We start from the raw sequence: 20,447 nt of genomic DNA, 5'->3' as shown, positions 1-20,447 counted from the left end.
GTGAAATGGCATATTCCACTATTATTATTTGTCTGTTCCTGGAATTATTTTGATGAGTTTTTTGCATTGTGTGTGTTTGTGTGTGTGTGTGTGTGTGTGTGTGCAGGGCCCCTCTAGTGGTTCTTGTCGCACCAGGATGGTGCTCATGCATATGTATGAATGCATTACTGTCATTTTCGATAGGGTCTCCTAAATGGCATATTTAGTACACATACTTTGAAAATATAATTGTTATTGTTGCTAGTGTCTCCACATGTCTCTGTGTGTATGTAGTATGTACACTCGTCTGTGTATGTGACTGAATTTCACCCAAATGTGAACTGGCCTGGAAAATACAGCAATTTGAGCAGAGGCACTGTGTCAGACACTGTGGATAATGAAACAGTCCAGCACGGCGGGACTGCCCCCCGTGCTGAAGACCAACATTTGAACAGGGCTACTTAGGACTGAAACAGGATGGGAAATGTAGGTTGTGATAAAAAAAAGAAAAGAAAAGAGGATTACATTATGGCTGTTTGTCAGACCAAGGACATGAACACTCGCCAGGAATGTTTTCAAAAAATTTTGTCAACTTGGTAGCTCTGTTAGTCACTCAGAAAAAGACTGTCAACTAAATGACCATAATGTAAAATGTAATGCTAGGCTTTGACCTTGGGGTACTGTATATGAGTCTTATAAGAGACAATGAGCATGGGACAATGTTTGTCTAATAAGAGGCCTTTTGATTTAAATACTGATTTGTCTCATCCTGGACCATCAGTCTTGTTCTGACACTTCTTCTGTCCAACATGACACACTGGTCACTACGAATCAGGGCACGCTTACTCACCTAAAAAATTCATTTAGCTTTGCAGACCAGAAAATCACTGCTGACAATACCTCCCTGCCACCCAGGTAATGCTAGCCAATTTGTGCTGCCTACCGGTCTTCCCAACAACTCGTCAGCCACTTACACAGTCAAAACTAGAACCTGGAGTGGTGGTCAGCTTGCTGCTACAAAAGAGTGCCTTATACTAATATGTGACCTGGGAGGCCCCTTTTGGTTGTGTAAATTTGTTCCAGTTTTCTTTCAGAGGTAGAGTGTTTCTTGGTTTTACAGTTTCAATTGCCACAGAAACATCCTGTCTCACTGTGCATTAATCACTGTAAAATAACTTGTAAAGGAGCACAGGGCTAACCATTAAATGCAAAATAGATACATAGATTCAAGTAATGAGCAATCATATAGGTTTACTCAAAATCAGCCTGTTGAAATGTAGAGAAACCTTTTTTTAATATATTTTTTTTAATCTGACAATTAAGGACTTCAATTATCAGTAGGAACTAAAAAACTAACTATTAAACAATACTATTGCTGTTTATTTTCTGAGAGGGAGAAGAGGTAAGCCAGTTGAGTCACCAGGCATTAGTTGGTGGAGATGTTTCTGCTACCATGATAATTAACAGCTGTCAATTAAGGAGTTGATGTCTTTCTTTCAGGATGATTTCAACTTAACCCATCATTTAAAAATATAAAAGAATCCTCCTTTTTTATTTGAAATAATGTTAGACCATAATGACAACTATAATTTATGACAGAAGGGATACATATGTAGGAAGCAGGCCATTAATTACAGTCCACTCCACAGACAATGTTTCACTGGGGGCAAATGAATGGATCCACAAAGCAGGGAACATGACTTCAGCCACGTATTATGAGATGGAAAACATGAATCAATCTGCTCCCTGATTTTATTATACGCTTCATAACTGTAGCATCATCAGTATGCTATTCACGCTAACTCACTCCACTCATTCAGTGCAGAAAGATACAGGAATATGGTGAACACTAAAGCTCTGATGTTATTTAATCTTAAAATACAGTATGTTCTTTTATGCATGCATTTTCTTAAAGTCATAATGTTCATTGAAATCTGCCCTAATCACAAATTATCTTTATGATATGTTTGTTTAATTCTAAACACCTCAGTTGTCAACATATTAGCTATACCACTTCATTCACAACAAATAATCACTCCTACATCACATGGCCATTGCTTGCTACATAAAGTGGGCGGACAGATATTGGAACATTCAGTTATGGTTTCAAAAAAAATTGAATTGTCAAAACTAGTGACCTAAACATCTTTGAGTGCAGTATACTGTGCAGTTACATAATATTAGGCTGTATATAATTACTCTAACTGCAGTTATTTGGTCGACTGTAACAAGATATACAAACATTTGTTACTTGAGAAAGAGTATAAATAAAGCCCACAGAGAGTAGGTTCGAAAGTACGCTTTCTTTAAAGAATTCACTACTTTATAGTCACTACTTTACAGTATTCACGCCCCTTGGACCCCCCTTACAACATGAAATCAACTTAGATCTAATAAAGTTTTGGATCAACATAAAAAAGTCCACAATGTCAAGTGTAAAATAAAATCCATAAATTGATGTAAATACATTTCATACTAAATGAATAAGTATGTTATTGGGTATTAACATGTACCACGTTACTACCCACACTTGCTGCTAATGTTATGTAGAGTTCGAAACACATCGTTTTTTGCTATTCCCCTTCTAGATGCTGGAGGTCTGAATGCAAGAGTGTTGAATCAGATACAGGCAGATTTAGGGTCATTCACTGTGTCTTCAACTTGCCCAGATTCTTCAAATTTAAGAAATGTTTTATATTTGGTCCACTTAATTAATTATTTAGCATTTTTAAATGCAAATAAACACGTATAAACTAGGTGAATAGCCTTAAACAAATTTATCAGGTAGACTTTTGCACTGTACTCTACATATATATATACTTAGTTTGCTAAATTATCAATTTTATGAATATTGTAAAACAATGGTATATATTGTCTTGGTAGATACTGGAAATCACGATAAATACTCCTGGGAGTTATAGAAATAGGTTTCAGTCTAAGAGACAGGGAACTCAAATCCAGAAGCTTGCAGTTATTAATTGTGGAACATTAATTTAACCATACTGCTATCTGCTGGACTAGAGAGGTATTGGAATATGCCGTGCTGCAGTGGCAGGTTAAAGTTGCTGTGGATAATCGTGTCTGCAGAAAATGACTTTAAGTGTGAATCTGAAATCTGCCAATTGGTTTAGAGGTGGCTGATAGCCTAATGGTTAGAACATTGTTTCTGGAATGAATCCTTGAGCAAATTTGTGCTCCTTAAGGTTCTTTGGATGAAAACCATCTGCTAAAAGTCAAAACAGACTTTTAAACAATTTTATGTAGTTAGCTCAGGATACACTGGATATAATTTCTGAAACATAAATTGAATATATAGCATTATTTGGTCAGCTCTGTGATTTATCTTTTGTGCCCATTGCTGTACACTGCTTAACACTGATGAAATATCCTGTTCACACATCAGAAAAAGGACATTCAGATCCAAGTATCTGATATTCAAGTATCTGATATATGTATCTGCAATTTACAGACAATTTAGCATTTTTTCCAAATGGCTACGGGAAAACCATAATTTAACAACAGAAATACCAGTCTATTTGGAGCCACTCCTCACAGTATGTTCCCTAGCTAAAATAAAAATACAACTATTACTTTATTCAAAGCTCCTAGGAGGCTTCAATAGTATCATGTGGTCACTCACTAAAGCCAACCTGGAATGGATGCTGTGCCAGGCTTATATTCACTGTGTACAATAGACTGGGTATGAGCCTAGGCACTAAATGATCCCCATGTCCACATCTCCAGTGTTACATAAAGGTACTCGATCAGAGGTCAATTACTAAAATAAGCAGAAATGCTTCATATTTTATTTGTTTTGTTGCCCAGAAATAGTAGCTGCTGCTTTAGCAGGAGCAAATGGGGATCTACAATAAGTTAACCGAAACACATACACACACCTTTGGTTCCCACATGCATTTTTAGACCTGGATCTCACACACACACACACACACACACACACAGACAAGCACAGTCTGTAATCCAGGGAATGGACTATAAGTCCAAGCCATATGTTATAGCAACCCAATAGAAGCCTACTGCTATCAGCCAATAACCCTTCCCATTAGTAAATGCAAATACTAGATAAAATATTCTCATTATGCTACATCAAACTGCTATTCTTCATTCCCATAATTTCCTCAGTGAAACTGAAGACATATCAGCAATGTGTGGCTAATCCCCTCTTCTCTTTAACACTATATGTGTTTTGGACAGTAGTCAAGGGATTCTCTTGCCAAACCCTTGAAAACATAATATTATGCCTGACCAAGGCTGTTAGACTGAATGGATTTCCTAAGAGTCTGCTTTGCTAAAGATGTTTTAGTTGTGGGACCTCATCACCAATCTACGTTTCCCACAGCCTTTCATGAACGCCTGGGTTCCAGTTCTGTGCCTCATCCCATAACCCATGAGTCATCCCCCGCCACCCACCCCACATTCCTATCCGCCCCTTACCTGTACCTCATCCCAGTGGTGTAGGACACACACTCGCGCAGCGACAAGGCGTTCATCTTTAGGAAGTCCTCCAGGTTCTTCAGCTGGGCGGCGGCTCGCACCTCCCTCAGCCGCTGCATCTCGGCCAGCTGGTCGCTGCGCTGCTGCCGCTCCTCGTTGTCCAGGGCCTGCTCCGACAGGAAGCAGCTCAGGCCACTGCGCACGCTCTCGCTCATCGATGACAGGGACAGCATCTTACCGATGCCCGAATTGCTGGTGTGGGCCCCGCCGCCGCCGCTGCTGGCGCTGCTGCTCCGTCGCATGCTGGCCACGGGAGGCCCCTGCCCGGCGCCACCTCCGCCGGCTCCGTTACCGCCCGGCTTTGGCATCTGGTGGTCAGGGATACTCTGTTGGCGGCTCATTCGGCGCCCGGCACCACCATGCCCGGGCCCGCCTCGAACCTCGCTTAAGCTGCTTTTGTGCGTGCCGAACATGCCCAGACCAGTGCTGCCAGTGCCCACCCCCTGGCAACGCCTCAGTACAGTCGGTATACTCCACCCGAAGCAGTGTTGTTAAACGGTCGGGCCGGAAAGACGGATAGACAATATGAACGCAGAGAGAGCCGGTGCTGGTGTTGGGTGTGTGGCCACTTAACCCCTGAGCTAAGGCTGGGGGGAGTGGGACAGAGCAGTCACTTTAAATAGCACCTGTTCTTCTGCTCCGAGTGGGTGACAGGACAAAAACACCCCCAGCCACTGCATCATGGGCTGTAATCAGAGCTGGCCGGCAATCGCCAATAACAGACACAAACACAAAGGCACTGCTGAAAACTGAAATAGGGGCTCGAGCGGGGTGAAACGAGTGTGGTGTTGCTCGAGCATGGCCCATCCACATGCACAGTCAGAGAATCCGGTGGCAGAAGCAATCATGTAACTGTGGCATGCAAAGAGAATGTTGGGGCGTGGTGGAGCCGGCCATAGCTTTATACCACGTCCAGCCATGGCAGGAAGGAAAGAGAGGCAAGTTGAGTGACAAATCTATTGAGGTCTAGCCAGCAACCAATTATACAAAGCTGTCCACTGCCTCAAAAAATAGACAGACACAGAAAGAGAGAGGCTGGCCTGGTTAATTAAATCAACTATCAGATATGGCCTGGCTTTAGACACCTACAATGACCTACATTGTGTCAACAGCAAGTCAACAGCAAACACACTGAGCAGTGTAGAATGTCTAAAAAAGTTTCCTGTGCCTCAAGATAAACTAATTGTATACATTGCTACTCTCCATTCTTTATTAAATTAGTTGTCATATAACTTAATGCACCATGGATTGCTATTTTTAGGTTCACATTCATTTATTTTAACATGAGTGTAGTCTGAGGGCATGGAGATGAACAATGTTTCAAATTCACTTAACCACCAAGCCACCAACATGTTGGATATACATACTGGTACATCGATTACCAACTAGGGTTACTTTGACCCAAAGAATAAATAAATAAAAATAAGCACATTTATTCAATGCAAATGTTCAACGTTCAATAGACCAAAATATGAAATATACAAAATGTTATTGGAAAAATACTATTGTTTATAGTCTGTATGAAAGAATCCATACACAGCCATTGGACAGTGTCCCTTCCTAGACTGTAACCATTGCAATGAAGTCCATGACTGCATTGCCTTTTAGCTTACAGTGTTCCCACATGAATCTATGAGGGCCTGGCAGACAAAAGATAATGCTCATGACTTGCCCTGTTTTCACAAACTAGATACGTGTCCTCAAACAGACTGCTTAGCTCCACATGCCCTGACTATTTGTAGTTTTCCTTCCTACTGACATTTAAATAAAACATAATGTGAACAATACAACCAAGCCAATGCTACAACAATACTATCACTAAGCGTCCATTCACAACTTAATAAAATTTGTATAATATTCATCATGCCTGCTTTCAAAAAGCATAGCTAGCTAGTTACCTAAGTTAATAGTCCATACAGATATTTTGGAAACGTTATAGTGGTCGTTTATAATACATGAATAGGCATTGCGATCAAGCTTGATTGTTATGTTTACTGTAGCCAATAACTTTGCTGACAATACTAGCCAGCTAAGCCTACATCTACTGACATAAAAATCTTGCTTTGCTTTTGTTATTAAGCTTAATGTTGTAGAAATTGCACTTTTTAACCAGTGTGGTACAATTGTTTATAAATAGTTTATAATGGATATACATAAGTCATTATAAGCCCTTTATAAACCCTTTCCAAATGTTACCTTATTATAAAGTGTTAACCTTAATACATCTGCCCGGGAATTACAATTATTCTCATACTTTTATTCTATTTTATGGAATATTTGAATTTATTTATGAAAAACCAAGATTAATTCATGGTTCTTTATTTATTTTTTATCATATTACTATAGGGTTCATTCGGTGTTAATGCTGGTGTCAGAATTATCCCAAAGGACTTACAGAAATCCTAAACAATTATTTTTTATTTGTTAAGATCATGAAGATCTCCCAATACGGAAAAGTAATATATGGCAATACAGTATGTATACAGTATGTATGTAACTAATATATGTCTTATTTGGGCATATATGTTGTAAAAATATATTAGTTTTTTTTTGCAACACATACAGTATGTACATATGTCAAAATACACAAGAATATACTAAATACATATTTTATACCCATATATGCACATATATGTATACTACTCATATAATTATATGTGTGCCATATCCATGGATACTATGATTATTATGTCTTTGGTTATATCTAAAAATACATGTTAACATGTTTGCATACATGTGGCATAATACACAAGTGGTTAATAGAGATATGTTCCTTACATGTTGCAATACATATTAACATATGTAAGCATATATGTGACATAGTATTACAATACTTATTACATGTATGTCCCTTATAATGTAAAATATATGGTAACATAATATGCTTGCAGATGTTTGACTTAGTATAAAAAAGGGTTATTACATATATGTCCCTTAGAGATTACAATGCATGTTGACATATCTGTTAAAGAAATTATTCCTGGAAGCGCTCAAAAGCTGCGTACTCACGCACGATTCCGTAAATAACACCTTATTTACCTAATTTCAATGATCAAGCCTATAAAAACAAATAAAACTCCAGAATTTTACCCTGCGTATAGACTTTTATTGAATAATTGTTTACTCATTGGTAACGTAATCTCTCATTTTGTTTTTTCCATGACACTACTGCTACTAATATCAGTAAAATTTGAACTAATTATCTACTAACCAATAACCTTAATCTTTATCCTAACCTTAACCCTTACCCTAAACCTTATTCTAAACCTTTCCCAAATGCTTAGCACGTTCCATCATCTGTTCAAGTGAACAATAAGGACATTTGAACAATATAAAATGATTCAGAATTAAGGCATGTACATACAGTGGGGCAAAAAATTATTTAGTCAGCCACCAATTGTGCTGGTTTTCCCACTTAAAAAGATGAGAGAGGCCTGTAATCTTCATCATAGGTACACTTCAACTATGAGAGAATTATGTTGGAAAATTGGTATTTGGTCAATAAACTCTGTGCACCAGCGTAGTCAGGAACTTCCGCTTTTGTCTAGAAGTCGGTATTGCAGTTTCCGGTTTACTTACTAATACTCATCTGCATTAGTAAACACCTAAACTCACAACAAGATGAGTGATGCTGTTGTACGAAAAAAAGAAAGAAATATAATGTACGTGACTCATTAAAGTTTCAAGGTACAAGTGGGGCGTCATTTTGATCAGGAGAATGTCTTCTTTTTAATAGAATATGGCTTGCGCCATTCAATGACTTCAAACGCTAGACTAGAAATAGTCACAAAAGGCGATTTTTTTTTAATATACTTCCACGTAACGCAGGTTTAAGCGCAATTAGTACCATATAGGACCAGATGTTTACTTTCTATGCCAGTTGTTATTTTTCAGTTTCGTTGTGAAATGACGTTACAGTAGTAAAATAAAAGAGGAGACCTGTTTTGGTGCTTTTTTGAGGCTATGGAATTTTAAGCTTCATTCAGGTTGAAGAGGCTGAACGAAGGCTTGTTTCAATTCACTTGCTATGGGGACGCGCTGGCGTTCCAGCTCAGCCAGCGTTATTTTGCCGTTTTTGAGGCTAGGGTGAATTTTTATGTATTCTATTGTCCTGCCTAATACTACTCTAAAAAGGAACATGACGCTAACTAGCTTAGCCGATAGCCGGCCGGCACACCACGGTAAACTACTTACCCTCGTAGTTGTGCAGATAACTCGATACGTAGAGTTTGAATCCCTTGTTCCGCTTGCTTGTTGGAGCAGGGGACCAGGCATCAACAATTCGATGGACATCACTAATGTTTATTTTAGGCAGGTCTTGGAGACCTACTAAAAAACTAAAATTTTGGGCGACGCGGGTGATCGCCTTAAGTAAACCGGAAAATTATATGCCAACATCTGGCTAAAATGGAGGTTTGTCCATACGCTTGTGCACAGAGCCTATAACAAAAGTTAATTTCAATACTTTGTTATATACCCTTTGTTGGCAATGACAGAGGTCAAATGTTTTCTGTAAGTCTTCACAAGGTTTTCACACACTTGCTGGTATTTTGGCCCATTCCTCCATGCAGATCTCCTCTAGAGCAGTGATGTTTTGGGGCTGTCACTGGGCAACACAGACTTTCAACTCCCTCCAAAGATTTTCTATGGGGTTGAGATCTGGTGACTGGCTAGGCCACTCCAGGACCTTGAAAGGCTTTTTACGAAACCACTCCTTTGTTGCCCGGGCGGTGTGTTTGGGATCATTGTCATGCTGAAAGACCCAGCCGCGTTTCATCTTCAATGCCCTTGCTGATGGAAGGAGGTTTTCACTCAAAATCTCACGATACATGGTCCCATTCATTCTTTCCTTTACACGGATCAGTCGTCCTGTTCCCTTTGCAGAAAAACAGCCCCAAAGCATGATGTTTCCACCCCCATGCTTCACAGTAGGTATGGTGTTCTTTGGAAGCAACTCAGCATTCTTTCTCCGACGACTTGAGTTTTTACCAAAAAGTTCTATTTTGGTTTCATCTGACCATATGACATTCTCCCAATCCTCTTCTGGACTATCCAAATGCTCTCTAGCAAATCTCAGACGGGCCTGGACATGTCTGGCACTGCAGGATTTGAGTCCCTGGCGGCGTAGTGTGTTACTGATGGTAGCCTTTGTTACTTTGGTCATCATTTTGTTATAATTGTTATAATTGCTCCCACAGTTGATTTCTTCACACCAACCTGCCTACCTATTGCAGATTCAGTCTTTCCAGCCTGGTGCAGGTCCTTTGACAGCTCTTTGGTCTTGACTATAGTGGGGTTTGGAGTGTGACTGTTTCAGGTTGTGGACAGGTGTCTTTTATACTGATAACAAGTTCAAACAGGTGCCATTAATACAGGTAACGAGTGGAAGACAGAGGAGCCTCTTAAATAAGTTGTTACAGGTCTGTGAGAGCCAGAAATCTTGCTTATTTGTAGGTGACCAAATACTTATTTTACAGAGGAATTTATCAATAAATTCATTAAAAATCCTACAGTGTACCTATGATTTAAATTAAAATTTTCATTAAATTACAGGCCTCTCTCATCTTTTTAAATGGGAGAACTTGCGCAATTGGTGGCTGACTAAATACTTTTTGCCCTACTGTATGTATGATCCTAATCTTAATGCAAAAGCCAGGAAAATAATTTTGCATCAACAGTTATTATTTAGATTATATCTAATGGACATTAAAATACCAAGAAACACAATTTGGTAACAGCCTGTGTTCTATCAGTGGGTAAAATATAAATATTACCCATTATTAAACCATGTTCTTCTGTAAAATCACAGAATTATGTAGAAATGTTTCATAGTTCTCATGAATTATGTTACACTGTTTTAATGTTACAAAACAATTAACTGCTTTCCAGTTCTCCAAATCATCCAGTAGATGGCTATACTGGCCACATCCATTAGTCTAAATGAAAAAGTGTATTTAGTTCAAATTGCCTCATACTGTATAGTATGCCATCAGTTAAATATCCTTTCCATCCTCAACTCAAGCAGTTCCCATGTCTAATTTTTTTCATCAGTTGGCTATCAATTTTTGCCAACTCATGGGCATAATCTTAATTTTTCAGAATAAGGAATGGAGAAAGTTCATGTAATGGGTAGTATTTTATTTAAAAAATTTGAATTGCAATGATTTTCCATTTTCAATGTATATAATATTATTAATATATTTTTTTTGGTGGGGGGAAAGGGGATGAAATAAGTATTACTTTGAAAAGATGATTGATGTACAGGTGCTGGTCATAAAATTTGAATTTATTCAAAAGTTGATTTATATCAGTAATTCCATTCAAAAAGTGAAACTTGTATATTATATTCATTCAATGCACACAGACTGATATATTTCAAATGTTTATTTCTTTTAATTGTGATGATTATAACTGACAACTAATGAAAGTCCCAAATTCAGTATCTCAGAAAATTTGAATATTACTTAAGACCAATACAAAAAAAAGTATTTTTAGAAATGTTGGCCAACTGAAAAGTATGAACATGAAAAGTATGAGCATGTACAGCACTCAATACTTAGTTGGGGCTCCATTTGCCTGAATTACTGCAGCAATGCGGCGTGGCATGGAGTCGATCAGTCTGTGGCACTGCTCAGGTGTTATGAGAGCCCAGGTTGCTCTGATAGTGGCCTTCAGCTCTTCTGCATTGTTGGGTCTGGCGTATAGCATCTTCTTCTTCACAAAACCCCATAGATTTTCTATAGGGTTAAGGTCAGGCGAGTTTGCTGGCCAATTAAGAACAGGGATACCATGGTCCTTAAACCAGGTACTGGTAGCTTTGGCACTGTGTGCAGGTGCCAAGTCCTGTTGGAAAATGAAATCTGCATCTCCATTAAGTTGGTCAGCAGCAGGAAGCATGAAGTGCTCTAAAACTTCCTGGTAGACGGCTACATTGACCTTGGACCTCAGAAAACACAGTGGACCAACACCAGCAAATGACATGGCACCATCACTGACTGTGGAAACTTTACACTGGACTTCAAGCAACGTAACTTTGGACCACTCAGCCGCAGTCCAGTCCTTTCTGTCTTTAGCCCAGACAAGACGCTTCTGACGCTGAGTCTAGTTCAAGAGAGCCTTGACACAAGGAATGCGACAGCTGAAACCCACGTTTGTGCATGGTGGTTCTTGAAGCACTGACTCCAGCTGCAGTCAACTCTTTGTGAATCTCCCCCACATTTTTGAATGAGTTTTGTTTCACAATCCTCTCCAGGGTGCAGTTATCCCTATTGCTTGTACATTTTTTCCTTCCCTTCACCTCTCTATTAAAGTGCTTGGACAGTGAGCTCTGTGAACAGCCAGCCTCTTTAGCAATGACCTTTTGTGTCTTGCCCTCCTTGTGCAAGGTGTCAATGGTCGTCTTTTGGACAGCTGTCAAGTCAGCAGTCTTCCCCATGATTGTGTAGCCTACAGAACTAGGCTGAGAGACCATTTAAAGGCCTTTGCAGGTGTTTTGGGTTAATTAGCTGATTAGAGTGTGGCACCAGGTGTCTTCAATACTGAACCTTTTCACAATATTCAAATTGAGATACTGAATTTGGGGTTTTCATTAGTTGTCAGTTATAATCATAAACATTTAAAGAAATAAACAATTGAAATATATCAGTATGTGTGGAATGAATGTATACATTATACAGCTTCCACTTTTTTAATGGAATTACTGATATAAATCAACTTTTTGATGATATTCTAATTTTATGACCTGCACCTGTAGTACTGTTGATGCCAATGTTGCTGTATTGATTAATAATATTACAATTTATTGCATTCTATGGAGACCTCTCCCAGATTAATTATTGGACCTCTAGGTAATTGTCAAAAAAAGCTATTTTATGTTTATCAGTTTCATTCTACACTACAAATGTCACTGAAATATAATCTTTAATTTAAATAAAAATAAAATGTAAATAAAAAATTATTGTTTAAATTCAAATATTGTTCTCAAAAACATGTTATTGGCACATCCCAGCAAATATTGGCACACCTAGCAATTCGTATGAACCTAATTGAGTAAAAGTTCCTACGACTGAAAATACCTATGTATATTTTGATCCCATACACAGTGAGGAGGTTGTTTCCGTAGTAAACTATTTATCTTCAATAATCACAGTTTGAGAACTGCAGTTGGTTAATCTTGGGGTCATCAAGTCCCTGGAGTTTGCTAAACATCTTTGCAAATTTTATGGGAATCAGGTTCTATGAGCGAATGAGATAAAAAATTAGATTTGGGGCCCAAAAATCAGGGTTTTATGTTTGGTGGTGGATATGTTATGTTTTTGTGTTTTTTTGCCCAAGGAGCCTGATTAGGATACATGTCATTATAATACCAGATTTCATCCAAATCCAACAAAACAATAATCCTAAGCATTTCTCCAGATCCACACAGAAATGGAATCAAGACTTTGCAAAGGTCTTATCAGTCCCCTGACCAAAACCCTTTAAGAGTATGTGGGGTGAGCTAAAGAGACGAGTCCACAAGTACAAGTACAAGCAAGTACTATTTATTCTCATCCTTAGTTCAGTTTTTTTGGCAAGGGAAGGGTGCAAAAAGTACTAATTAAAGGGTTGCCAATAATTGTGACATTTCTTTGAGATAAACAAACGTCTTGCTTTATAAGGGCTGGGCGATATCAACAAAAATCTGTATTTCGATATGTGGACAAAACTACCTCTAACAATATATACCGCAATAACTTTGTGTTATTGTTACTATTGTTATTGTTGTGAGTAATATATATATATATATATGTGTATATATATGTGTGTATCCTGTATGTATATATACCGCTACGCAGAAATACAGAACTAGAAAAACCCTGCAACCACCAAACACAACCACATCCTCAACAGAGGATTAGTACATTAATACCGATGGGTCCAGCCACAGTGCAAACAAAACATTGACACAAGTCATTCACATTCTTCTCAAACGAAATCTAGAAATTATCTGTGTTGAGCATCTCTGTGTTTCTTGTTCCATGACAGTCAGCCTCCATCTTTCCGACTAGCAACCAACACATGCCCATATACTGAGCCATGGGAGCGAAGCCACTAAATGTTTCAACAGCCTCATCTCCCATTCCTTTCTTCATGACTAAGATATAAAACAGCAGCAGCGTGTGCCTTGTTGGCTGACTTGGAGTATGCACCAGTAGTCATGGTGGAGTCAGAATCCCAGAAACCAGAAAATAAATCCATCCGCCCCTCCACCAACCTACCGTCCCTACCCAGCGTGCTCTTGCCAGGACACAGGGTGCCACACACAGTCCAGACCATGGGCAGCATCTCCATGCAGCATCCAACCTCTCCCTCCATTCCTTCATTCCTCCTCCGTCTATATCGCCATTCATTCTTCCCAACGTCAGGTCATGTGAACCTAACACTTACCCGGTTCCGGGTGGGGGGCCGACTGATGTAGGGGTTTTGCACCACACTAGCGCTAGTCATTAAGACGACTGCTGGAATCCTGAAGCAACAACAAGGCGGTTGTCTTCTGTCACCACCCAAAGAGACAGGCGGAGGTAGTGCAGAGGTGTCAAGCTGCTGTACTAACACTCTGGGACAGTTACAGCAGTTGCAGTGGTGTGCCAGCCGGCGAGCAACGCCCACAACGTCCCCCCCTCCCACCTCCTATGCCCGCAGCCATGACATGTCAGACAGGAAATGTTTTTTTGCTCCTATCAGACGATGGCTTCTGTTCTGCGAAACTCAGGGAAAAAAATTATGCTTGGAATAAATAATTCAGGTCGCTTTGGACTAAAAGCTTTTTATTGTCTGAACCACTAGAAAGAATAAAAACATTCATGTTTCGTGTGTGTGTGTGTGTGTATACAGTAAAATGTAAAACACAAACTCACTGTCTCTATGTTTTCAAAGTGGCTAGACGAGGATAACCAATAGACAGGAAGGGTAGAGAAATTGATTTTTATGACAACAAGTTAATATCTTTTAAACTTGTAGTAGGACACTGATCAGATAAGGGAAATTTTACTTTGAAAGAAACACAGGATTTTATTGCCAAAACTGGTCAAAGCATGAGACAACAATATCCCCAGCACTCAACAAATCAGGTCTATACCAGGAGTTTGCAAGAAGGAAGCAAATTGTGTTATAATCCATTAGTGCGATTGCTGGTTGATGTACACTGATGAGCCAGAACATTATGGCCACCTGCCTAATGCGGTTGGTCCTTCGCGTGCCGCCGAAACAGCACCGACCCGCTGAGGCATGGACACCTGAGGGTGTCCTGTGGTATCTGGCACCAAGACATTAGCAGCAGATCCTTCAAGCCCTATAAGTTGCGAGGTAGAGCTGCCATAGATCAGAATTATGTCCAGCACATCCCACAGATGCTAAATCGGATTGAGATCTGGGGAATTCGGAGGCCAGAGCAACACCTTGAACTCTTTGTCATGTTCACTACGAGAACTGATTGTTTTCTTAGCATCTGATCTACCAAGACCTTTACATGTGCCCCTGTTAGGAGATGATCAACATTATTCACTTCACCTGTGAGTGGTCATGTTTTGGCTCATCTGTGTACAGTGCCTTCCAGACTTAGTGGCACCACAAGAATAAGAGAGACTCCCAAAGTGACCCCGTCCAACATGGCCTGTATAATGTCCATTTAGGAAAGTTAGTTTAGAAAGGGTCTGTTTACAGTTTTCACCCAATTTTCCTGCCCACTATTTTATGGCCTTGCCTTGTCACGACAACTACAGAGTGGGTACGGATAGTTGAAGATCGAAACTTGTTTCCTTCAAGTGCATCTTTCCAAGTTGTTTCCGATTTGTGTGTCTTTAGCTGGTACATGTGTGCTTTAGGGTAACACATCGCCCAAAATGATTGTGATTGCAGGCCCCCATCCTTACCACAAGATGTCGCTAGAGCATGACATAACAAGGCAGCACCTTCCGACTTCCTCCTCTCCACCAGGCAATGCTTAGCAAAACTGCGGTGCCCTATGCTGGACTCCTGGGCATTGTCAGTATCCCCTAACCAGGATTAGAATACTAGGCCGCAATAATGCAGCTGCACTGCGAGGCTGTGACACATGTGCCTCTCCGGGCATGCTGATCCCCCTTCGATTGTACACCTGGGTTAATCTACAAGCATGATTTGAGCAGTGGTCTCACAATGACACAATTAAGAACATTATTAAGAATGACACCTCAGGAACTACAGTGTGTGTAAGTGTCATTTCTAAATGGCAGACATTCCAACTCCAGTCTCCTGCATTTTAATAGTGGCTCCCAGGGCGTAGTAGCCGGTGAAGCCACCTCCCTGAAATGGGTTTTTGCAGGTTGGGATGTCTGAAATGGTGAAATCAATCTGTTACATTAGGTGCACACTGTACATTTTTAACTGTTTCATCAGGTTACCACTAAGGGGCAGTATAGGCCAGATAAACGATACACGATTCTGTGGCTTAATCAAATAGGCATTGTCCAGATGTTTATATTTTGTGCAAAATGTCTTGTTCTCGCGGATAATAATTTTGTTCTCGTGGATGGGATTGTGTCTAAGAGTTAGTAGAGTTTTCAACCTTCTAAGTCTTACGTATTAGGCTACTCGTTTTATTTTCCCTCATTTTGATGTGCTGACATCCAAAATCATGCATAAGAACGTATTGTGCATAATTAGAAAAACATACATGATCATCAGTACAAAACTTTTTAACTCAACAGTAACAATAATTTAAAGAGTATGTGTAGTAGGTATGGATTGTCATTGGGAGAATTCAAGCCAGCCTCAGACGTAAAAGCAAACACTCAACACATCATATTCGCAATGTAAATCTAGGAGATTGAATGAACAGGCGTTCCACTCGTCCCACTTTAATGCACCGCTGTACTTTATATTGCATTAAGACATTCTGCATTTGTGTTTCTTAAAAGAGCCCAATGAAACAACGGATTAAACAAAGAGTTGAGCTGCTCGAGCCAGCCTATTTCCTATATGTCTGTATGCAAATCCAGCAGGCAGTCACGATGATTAACCAAATACGCAGCTGGGATCCGTTCAGCTCGCCACAGCAGCAGATACGCCAGCTACCCTGAACAAGCACACTCTTTCTCTGCCTTTATTTATTCATTTGATTCCACACAAAATGAGCTTATAGTGTGCATATGATCATACTCTGGGAAACTTGCTTGTAAACCAGGTAACCTCGCAAGAATAGGGATTAGGCGGGAAAACACTGACGATGCAAATTTCCTTGCTGAGCTGTCTGTTTAGGGCTGCAAAGTTAAATCAGCCATGGCGAGTGGATACTCCTGAAGATCCAACTTTCTTTTCCAGGCCCTCTTTGTTGTTGTTGTAAAGCACGAGGGAAAGCCTTTCCGAAAGCCGGGAGTAAACAAACAATGCGCTTTTATAGCCTAATTACTCTCCCGGCTATTCTTTTGCTTACTCTTCAACCTTTTTTTATGATTAATTCCAATTTCTTTCACTGTGAATCCGGTTTAAATCCAATTCACGCTTACATTGGCAAACATTAAAAAGAAAACTGTAGTGATAACAGTCCTAGCTATTCAGCTCAACTTTGTTTAGGAATGTGACATCACCTTACAGTAACTACATTTCAAGCGAATAAAAATGTCTTGGGTGTCTGCATCTTTCAATACGCTTTTTCTCAATAGTAGGTTAAAATAAATCGTCAAGGCAGTTATTTTTGTCAATGCCACGGTCATACATAAGCAACGCCACATGAAGTTTCCTATACTAGTCTAAAATAAAATTGTTTCCAAACCATTCATTTAAGCTCATCTGACAACTGACATTTAAAATGTTGACTTTCATATTTTATCTTTTCAAATTAAGCCATATGAGAGAGAGCGAGAGAGAAAGAGAGAAAGAGAGAGAGAAAGACAAAGAAAAGAATGCAGATTTTGGCTATTGAGATTCACCTTAACCCTTGTGCCCTCCTCAAATTTACTACCATCTTGACACCTTCGAGGATAAACATTTCCCATTGACTTCCATTAAAAGCAATTTTTTTTATCTCACCGCCATTACAGTATAAAACCATGCTTTCTGTAATGTAAGCATTTCATTTTGAATAAAAGTAGTGATATTTGAAATGTTTACTGTATTCCACCACACACGCACACACACTTTTACTGTATTCTACCAGATTCAACCATTTTCCCATTGTAGGCCAATGGATGAAATTCTTGTATTTTTTGCCAGTTATATTATGGAACCATGTGACTACCAAGGGGCCCCAAGAGTTTTTGTGTGTATGTGTGTGTGCGTGCGAACATTTGTGCGCGCACACGTGCACACGTGTGTGTATGTGTGTGTTTGTTTGTGTGTGTGTTTGCGCGTGTGTGTGTGTGCGTGTGGTGGAATACAGTAAAAATTTCAATTTCAAATATCACTACTTTTCTTCAAAATGGAATGCTTACATTACAGAATGCATGGTTTTATACTGTAATGGCAGTGAGATAAAAAAATTAGTTTTTAATGGAAGTCAATGGGACATTTTTGTCCACGAAGGTGTAAAGAGGGTGCAAAATTCGTAAAAAGAGTATGAAAGACATGTAAGAGTTAAAGATATTGGATTTCAAAAATGTCACTAAAAATAAGAATTCTGCCAAAAAATCATGCCCCTAGTTGCAACACAGACATAATTATCACCAAATGAACATAAAGAAATTGAGCAAAAAGGACAAAAATGTCAGAGGGTGGCATAAGGGTTAAGACTCTCTCCTATGCATCTCTAGCAAAAAAAAGTTTCTAAGAGGTGTATTTCATTCCAAATCTTGATGATGGTTACAGACGTTCAGAAAACAGAGAAAAAAATACCATAGCATTTTAAAATGGAATTACATTTGGTTGTACTGTCAAAACATTTTACAGTACAACCAAACGTAGTTCAATTTTTAAATGCTATGGTATTTTAATTGCACATTTGTTGTACAATAGCCCACTATATATCTGCATTAGTATTATATAGGTATTTAAAAAATCCTATAAATCTTTTTCTCTCCCTATTGGCCACAAGATGGTGGTAGTTAATCGCTTTTAATCTGTCTCAAAATGCTACTGCACTAAATAATCTCAAAACATTTTACCTAATAATATAAACACAAACACACACACACACACAACACACACACACACACACACAACACCATGCCTACGGTTCCTGCAGCAGGGTCCGGCATCCCGGTGTTTAGTGTGAATGTGAGACACAGCCTTTAATGCTGTGAGTTCCATTCCCAAAGGGCTTCTCCTCTGCTCTGTCAGCTCACACACAAAGTGTGATGTCTGTATTACAATGGGTGGCGAGTGTTTTTCTCTGACGATTCTGTTTCATACACTGGATTAAGTGGGTTTGAATAAAGATATGGTTTCAAGTGGTGAAACAACATGCTTGTTTGATAAGGGCAAATATATTGTTGCTGAGTCCTTGAGTGAGCCATTTAAAGGGAGAATGATACAAATGCACAGTATGCTATGAGAGACACATACACCCCAATAGTTTTAGGAAATAAATAATGTATTGATTTTCAGTGTCCCATTATAATTGATTGCAACATGCAACTCAAACAGCAAAAACTAAAAAGAGAAATTGGCAAGTTCCACCCTCTAGCGTCTACAAGCGGAATAGCTGATATAATATTTTTACAACTCTAGATAGCCTTAGCAGCTAAATACAACAAACTAACCACAATGTTTGGCTTGAAATGACTGTTTTTATATTCTATCCTGTATGTCATATATTGATAGCGGTCTGTCTTAATCTGTATTCTTATTTAATATTTTTATTGAAAGATAGCATGTGATCATGTACTATAAGCAAATTGGTTATTTTCTCATAATTACAGGGCATTCGGAAATTATTCAGAACTTTTCCACATGTAGTTAGGTTACGTTATTTCTAAAATGGGTTCAACTGAGATTTTCTTCGCACCCAATGTATGCAGAGTACTGCATAATGACAAAGCAAAAACAGGTTTTTAGAATCTTTTGCACATTTAAAAAAACAGAATTAACACATTTACATAAGTTTTCCCAACCTTCACAGTGACACTGGAAATTGAGCTCAGTTGCATCCTGTTTCCATTGACCATCCTTGAGATGTTTCTACATCTTGATGGAGTTCACCAATGATAAGTTCAAATGATTGGACATGATTTGGAAAGACACACCTGTCTATAAGGTCCCACAGTTGACAGTGCATGTCAGAGCAAAAACCATGCCATGAGGTTGAAGATATTGTCCTTGGAGCTCAGAGACAAGATATGTAGCATTGGAGGTCCCCAAGAACACAGTGACCTCCATCAATCTTAAATGGAAAAAGGTTTGGAACCAGAAACACCTTCCCAGAACCGGGATACTTATTTCTACCTCTCACCTTTCTTCCTATTACTTCCTCTCCATCTCAACTCTAATTTCTCCTGCTCTCCTCTGTCACTCTTCCATTATCTCCATCTTTTTCCTCTACTCTCTGCCCTGTCTTCTCCTCTGTTCCACTTATTATAAAAAACACAGAGCATAATATTTTACACTTATTAATCTACACTTAATAGTTTTCTCCTAATTAATAAGGTTAATTTCATTCAGATTTTCATCAGACTAGCTAAGGTTATCTGACGGGACTGTCCCTGCTCCCCTTTTCTCTTCTGCTGCAACAAATAAATATTTAAATATTTAAACAATATTTAAACCAACTAACTTAAGAAAGAAAACACCGAAAACGTATCCATTTACGTCGCGCTTAATATTACACCTAACTAGCTATGGCGAAATAGTACTGTTAACTTGCAAAACTTGCTTTGCCTAACGTCTTTGTTTCCCAATATAACTGAGGATACAATTTTGGCAGCAATGTTGATAGCTACATCTAAACGAGGTGAGAATAATTTGTGTTTTAACTGAATAGTTAGCTAATTAACGAAGTCTAACAA

At 39.0% G+C, this 20,447-nt stretch overlaps 1 protein-coding gene across 4 annotated transcripts in view; it reads right to left on the bottom strand.

Annotated features, from left to right (window-relative positions):
- Window positions 1-14,115, bottom strand: part of LOC105013840 (voltage-gated potassium channel subunit beta-2) — a 61,891-nt gene extending 47,776 nt beyond the window's left edge. The window contains exons 1-2 of one of the 4 annotated variants that reach the window (XM_034295770.1): window positions 13,918-14,115; window positions 4,432-4,799 (exon numbers count right to left, since the gene is read on the bottom strand). In XM_034295770.1, coding sequence (XP_034151661.1) covers window positions 4,432-4,799; window positions 13,918-13,977 — 428 coding nt within the window. In that variant the 5' untranslated portion in view covers window positions 13,978-14,115. Of the gene's footprint in view, window positions 1-4,431; window positions 5,068-13,917 lie in introns of those variants that run through there. The other 3 variants (XM_034295772.1, XM_010875650.3, XM_020051381.2) reach the window with 3 other exon arrangements.
- Between the last annotated feature and the right edge of the window lie 6,332 nt (window positions 14,116-20,447).

This window comes from Esox lucius, chromosome 12 (assembly GCF_011004845.1).
Source record: "Esox lucius isolate fEsoLuc1 chromosome 12, fEsoLuc1.pri, whole genome shotgun sequence".
Lineage (NCBI taxonomy): Eukaryota > Metazoa > Chordata > Actinopteri > Esociformes > Esocidae > Esox > Esox lucius.
Note: the sequence above shows the minus strand (reverse complement) of the source record. Positions and strands in the feature narration are given on the sequence as shown.